General features: G+C 38.6%; 1 protein-coding gene across 1 annotated transcript in view; it reads right to left on the bottom strand.

Annotated features, from left to right (window-relative positions):
* Positions 1-553: 553 nt before the first annotated feature.
* CFAP299 (cilia and flagella associated protein 299) overlaps positions 554-7065 on the bottom strand; it is a 521421-nt gene continuing 514909 nt past the window's right edge. The window contains exon 6 of the mRNA XM_044279374.1: positions 554-684. Within this exon, the coding sequence (XP_044135309.1) occupies positions 589-684 (96 nt within the window). The 3' untranslated portion in view covers positions 554-588. The remainder of the gene's footprint in view (positions 685-7065) is intronic.

Raw genomic sequence — 7065 nt, 5'->3', positions numbered from 1 at the left:
ATCTTCCCTGCCCTGTTTCCCTCACTAGTTTCCTGAATTTGATAAGCAAAATGGTGGGCCCTGTTTTACATGATTAATCCTAATTAAATTTCTAAAACTTTCGCTTTATTTGGAAGTAGAAATTTTGGGAACATTAGTAATGAATTTGAGTAGTTTAGAATTGATTTGATCATCTCTAATATTTTCAAATATTAAACATTGTGAGGGTTATACTGAAAAACAACAAAGTATAACTATAACATATGGAATGCTCCCACCAGCTGTAAAGTTGCCATTTGGAATTAATATGACGAATTGCTCAGAGTAAGATAATGCTTTAATTTACCCTTTCATTTACTCAGAATAGTGGTCATGTTTACAATGTCTTAGAGATTTCAAAAGATTGTTATTTCTCAATCCAGTGTTCACTCAAGAAGAACTTCCCTTGTGTGCTGTGTAGGAAGATATGCTGGAAATAAGTAATATACTAAGTATAATAAAATTTATGGATAGGGCGGATAACCCCTGACATTATATACAATGGACAAGGCACACTCCTTAGATTCATGTGTTTATTTAATAAGTAAAGACAAAGTTTATTTCTTCAGTTCAAGTCTTTCTTCGGGTGATGTGGTCATAGATAACAGCTTGGATGTACAGACTGGTTTGAATAGGAGTCCGAGTTGAATTATCTCCTGGTGAGGCCTAAAATTTACAAAAGAACCATCAGTTTTCAATATCAAATGTGTTTGTATTAACAGGCAATATTATGATCGTTATGTCCATGGACTGTTGAAGTCTGAAGCATATTTTACAGTTATTCTTACTACCACAAAATACCAGTAGGAACATGGGTAATGGTTGACATGGTATGACATTTATTTTTTTAATTAGATGTGACTTTGAGACTTTCATACTTTCTTGATTACAAGTCAGCATACTAGCTAAAAAATGGAATCCAATGAATGAGAAGCATGAGATGTTTGTCTGTAGGATGAATATGCAGTGCAGTCACCCTGCAGCAAAATGCTGATTTGGGCAGTTCTAGCAGTGAGATCTTTTCATAATCATTTTCAGAAGACCTGGAAGCTAAAATGGGGATATTAATTAAGACATTAATATAATGATCAAAGATCCAAATTCTTACTAAATGCCAGAATTGCTATATGGAAGACATTGGTGGGAGTGCTAGCTTTCGAATCACCATCAATGCAACCATCTGATACGTCTAACTTATATACTGAAAAGATACTATAGTTGAAAAACCCCATTAGTGATTCTCTTATATGTACGTATTATTATTATAATTTTTTTAAATTCTTTATTATTTTCTAAGCCAAACATATACATTTTCATTACATACAATGTAAGAATGACATATAATTATACAAAAATCAATGTAATTAAACCCCCCCCCCCCCCCCCGCTTAGTTCACTGCTGCGCGACCCGACTGCACCATTATTACCACTTGATCTCTATTTCCCATACTGTATATGGTCGAAATCTTAGGAGCGAAAAAAACACTCTCTCAAGCATTACTCTGATTTTCTTGCTATTCTTCTATAGGCGTCTATGATATCAATCCGAGCCCTCCACTCGGGGAAACAGGGGTTGCTTTTTGGACCCCAGTATTTAATAATCAAGGCCTTTGCTGCCATGAAACCCTCCAAACACACTCGTTTCTGATAGGGCGTTAAATTAGTGGGGGAAAAGAGGCCTAGTATTGCCTGCATAAAACAACAATTCAATTTAATCTTATATCTTCTATGTAGTTCTTCATAAATGCTAGTCCAAAACCCACCTATTTCTGGACAGTTCCATAACAAGTATATATGTACGTATTTAACATGTTAAGTGTCAAAGTTTGCTAAACCAGTATATTAACTGCAAGTTCTATGTGAATTTTGTAAGTAGTCACTACCAAACCCATGCCAGCAGTCAACTTCATTTGCAGGTGGCACCTATGGATATTGTCAAACCAGTAGAAGTAAATGAGGACTCTCATTACAGTACTGCCATTGACTTCCAATGATGTACAACTGAGACAGGAAAAGTCTACCGGGTGTCTAGCCTTTCTTAAATATATCTGCAAGATAATCCATTTCTGTTATGTAGCTAAGGGTATGGCCACAAGGTAAGGTTTCCTAATGCAGTTTTGAAAGCCTTAATCAGGAGTGGATCATAAAAGGGGACAGATACAGCTTCTATTTTTTGAATTTTTTAATTAATTCCTGGTTTTGGCTTCCAGAACTGCACCAGGAAACCTGACTATGTAGTCGTACCCTTTGACAGTGGGAATGTTGATAGAAAATTCTACATAAAAATTCAGTTTTGACTTTTTGAAACCTAAGTAAAGGTTAGGTATTTTAAAGCGCAACATCATAATAATGAGAACAACATCAGAATAAATGTATTAGAAATATGAGGGGTTGTGTCACAAAACATAGTCTACACTAGATTTGAATAATGTTGGTAATTGCATGTAATTAAAAATTTGGTATCGCCAGTGAGCTATTCAATAACATTTATTTGTATAGCGCCACCTGCTGTTTGTTCTTTTTGTAATTATTTTGTCTCTTTTACTTAGCTGGTTGAACGTGCTCAGTTTAAATCTTTAACTGCCACCAGCCATATGTTCTTTTAGAAGCTGTGCCAGTTACAGGGAGAGAGCTGCAGCAGAAATAACATGCCCTCTGAGCTGCCAGGCTGAAGATGATGTAGCAGAGCAATTGGAGCAATGAATGTAGAGCTATCTGGAACCATGTGAGGTACATGGATGGTTCTAGCTTTGTTGGAAAGGTACGGTTATGGACTATATGATGTCTGACATAACCCCTTTAATAGATGCCATATTAGGTGCACTTTAATTGCATGAGAATAAAGTATTCAGATGTACTTATGGTGTCCTTTATACACTTACAGCCTGTTTGTAAACTATCCGTATATACAGTGCAAGGCTATTAGAGAAACTGAAGAAAAGAAAAGCAACAGATGCAATGGACATAATTAATGTCGCTCGTTTTGTTAACATTCAGAAAACTGTCTCAGTTATTTCCATTTGCCAGGTCTGCAGCTGGAAATCTGAATAAACTATGCTCCCAACCTGGAAGCATAGTTTATGTTGACATATAGACAATGTTAGCTGTACACTGCACTCAGCCACATAGTCACGGTAAGCTAGAGTAATAAAACTGTAACCATGCTTAAGAGAAAGATAATACATGTATTGTGTTTTCATCAGTTTAGCACAAAAATAACAAGTAAGATCATCTAACAACTTCAATATCTGATGTTCGCACAAATACAAAGCGTCCTGGTGTAAATATTGACACTAGGATAGTAAATAAGACATCCGAATATTTTCTTGCAGAACCATTCGATCCAGCCATGCACAGGAAGCAGCTGCAGTTTAATAAACATAATTAATAATAGTAATAATGTGCACATCTAAATCCACCAGCCTGTATGTGCAGAATAGCTGCTTATCATGTTATTCATTCCTGTTCACACTAACTAATAGTAGTGAAAGCATAGCCGGATACTGCCATCCACCGCTAGAGCCCATTAACTACCCCGAAGCCATTACTTTTAAATTTTGCCATTCAAATAGCCATATGAGGATTCGTTTATTGAGGGCCAAGTTGTATTTTCTAATGGCATCATTTAAAATTGCATACGATGTAAGGGGATGCTGGAAAAAGAATCCAAATGGGGTTTCCTTTTTACGGCTTTCACTATATATGTAAAACGGACCTATTCCCCTCATTCTCTGGGTCAGTATGAATACAGCTATACCAGATTTGTATAGTTTTTCTTGTATACTGAAAAAAAATAAAAACTTGGGTAAAAAAAAAAATTATTTGCATTGCCATATACCGTGAGGGCAAATTTTTTGTGGGGCAATCTATTGTTTTTAATTTTGGAGTGTGCATGTCTTTTTGATCACTTTTTATTCCATTGTTTTTTTGGAGGTGAAGCGAAAATAAAAAGGCAAATTGGTCATTTAATTTTCTTTTTCCATAATGGCTTTTACTGTTCGGGATAAATACATTTATATTTTAAATAGTAAGGTCATTTTGGGACACAGCAATGCCTATGATCTTTATTGTTATAGTTTATTTTTATTAGGAAAAAAATAAAAAAATAAATGTAAAAACTTTTTTTACTTCTTTTTTTATTTTTATTATTTTTTGGGCTTTTTTAATCCAGAGGTGGATCGCTATCTCTGAATGGATGTTTCTGAACGTCCATTCAGAGTTGGCAGCTGCACGCTAATCCTGCAGCTGCAGAGCGGGTTGCTCGCTGTCAGTGACAGCATGGTAACCCAGAGAGAAGGCAGGGACAGTTCCCAGGTGTCCGTGCCTTCTAGATCGCTGTATACACAACGCTCAACGAGCGCTGTGTGTACAGATCAGCGCTATGCTCGATCAGCCCTGCACTGAGGTGGTACAGCGTTGTATAGTGATGTACAGCCTCTCTGGGGGGTGTATTTCCCCTGTAACTGGGGCTACTATATCAGCCCCAGCTACAGGAGAAATCAATAGTGGGGAAAAAAAAGTGAAGTTAAATGTCCCCCAGAGGTCTTGTATGACCTTATAGGGGATTCAAAGTGTTAAAAAAAAAAAAAAAGGTTTCACATGTGAAAAAAACATTTGGAATATTTTTCTTTTTTTTCAAAATAGAAAAACATACATAAAATAGACATATTTACTATTGCCACAACGTCCGTGACGGTCGGCTCTATAAATATATCACATGATACACCCAGTCCGATAAACATCATAAAAAAAATATTATAAACTGTGTCAAAAAAAAGCTTTTTTATCACCTTACATCACAAAAAGTGCATCATAAAGTGAAATAAATAAAAAAGTATACATATTAGGTATCGCCCCGTCCATAACAACCCGCTCTATAAAAATATCACATGACCTAACTCTTCAGGTGAACACCGTAAAAAATAAATAATAAAAACGGTGCCAAAAAAAGCTATTTTTTTGTCACCTAACATCACATAGAGTGCAACACCAAGCGATCAAAAAGGCATATGCCCCCCCCCCCCCCAAAATAGTACCAATCAAACTGTCACCTCATCCCGCAAAAAATGAGAAAACAGTGCCAAAACATTGTGCCATTTTTTGGTTACCTTGCCTCACAAAAAACATAATATAGAGCAATAAAAAATCTGATGTACCCCAAAATAGTACCAATAAAACTGGCACCTTATCCCCTAGTTTCCAAAATGGGGTCACTTTTTTGGGAGTTTCTACTGTAAGGGTGCATTAGGGGAGCCTAAAATGGGACATGGCATTTAAAAACCAGTTCAGCAAAATCGGTCTTCCAAAAACCATATGCCAGGAATATGGATTATTATTTACTGGCAGCCCTGATTGTCAGTTGATTCACCTTTTGGCTTGTACACAGTCAATGTACATGCAAAATATATTCCCACCCCCCAGCCATCTGATTGTCAGCTAGCAAGGGAGAAAGCCCCAGGGGTCCAGGCTTCAGGGAGGCCCCAGGTGGATAATGTCACACCTCAACCAGCCAGTTTGGAGGCAACCAAATCTGCAGGAAAACCCCCAGCAGGGGGTCTCAGCTCTTGCCCAAGATCAATGATACCTCCGAGACATGGTGGCACCTACATTTCATAAGGAATTATGAATCGCCAGGCCATCACAGGCGCAAACCGGATACATATTTGTGTCCCGGTGGCCACAGTGAACATGCCCATAGGCTTTGCTTGATGGTGGCATGCCAGGGAAGGGAGATATCCATATCTCCCCACAGAAACCCAATAGCGGCACCATGTTTGGACTCTAGTTGTAGCCGTAACCCAGGCGGATCCGTTGGTCCAAGAACCATCTCCCTGTGACCTTCTGGACTAGAGCTATAAACCCTAAAGGATTTTGTGGGTCATTTGCAGCCAGTCCAGCAGAGGGAGGTGCCAGCAAGCGGGCTTGTGCCAGCAAGCGGGCGTGTCTTTCTCTGAAGAAGGGTCACATCGTGTAATGTGCTTAGGGAGACCCAGGAACTAGCTGAGATCACTGCCCTTTATGTGACTATAGCAAAGAACACCTCACAACCCAAAGGAACTTTCATCTTACCCGGTAACTGACTTTTACTCTGCTTAATCCAGTTGTACCCATATAACCTGTATCTGTAACCTCAGACTACTGTATATATCCTCTGTGTATATTGTGTTAAATCTAGTGTGCCCTTGCTGCGATTAAATATATAATTTAATCTTGTGCTATCTTGTATCTAGATCATGAATCCCCGTGTCCGTGTGTTGGCCTAGTTATAAGCTACTGCTTGTTGGTTTCTCACCCTATATAATCCCGTTAGTGGACCGGGCTTATATCAAACGAGAAGCTTGTTGCCTCTCTGCGCCCGCGTGGACAGGAGGTGTCTGAGTAAACTGTACCAAGCTGAACTTACCTGCTCCTCTGGAGGGCGTAACACGCTGTGGTAACCCGTGAGCTCGACGTAGGTGACGTCAAGCGGGCACGAGGTGTGGTATTCGTCACAGCGCTCCTTTTCTTCTGTGCCCTTCTGTGTGCCCTTACATCAGTTTACGACCACATGTGGAGTGTTTCTCCACAGAATCAGGGTAATAAATATTGAGTTTTGTTTGGCTGTTAACCCTCGATGTGTTAAAGAAAAAAAATGATTAAAATGGGCGGTGTATTTTCTACAATGGGGTCATTTATGGGGGTATCCACTAAGTAAGCCCCACAAAGGCTAAGTAAGCCCCACAAAGTTCTACCAGGAGTACAGATATTCTAAATTCCCTACTGGGGTTATCCCTACAACAAATGGTTGAGGAGCCAACCCGGAGGGAGGCCATTATGGATTTGGTATTCACAAATGGGGATTCGGTATATGATGTCATTGTAGGTGAAACCTTGGGATCTAGTGATCACCAGTCAGTGTGGTTTAATATAAGAACTGTGAAAGAGTCCCACCACACAAAAACAAAAGTTTTAGATTTTAGAAAAACAGACTTTTCAAAAATGAAATTAGTCATAAATGAGTCCTTATCAGATTGGAACGGATTACATGGAGTCCAGGAGAAATGGGAC

This window comes from Bufo gargarizans, chromosome 1, assembly GCF_014858855.1.
Source record: "Bufo gargarizans isolate SCDJY-AF-19 chromosome 1, ASM1485885v1, whole genome shotgun sequence".
In the NCBI taxonomy this organism is placed as follows: Eukaryota; Metazoa; Chordata; class Amphibia; order Anura; family Bufonidae; genus Bufo; species Bufo gargarizans.
This window is presented reverse-complemented; position numbering and strand designations above follow the sequence as displayed.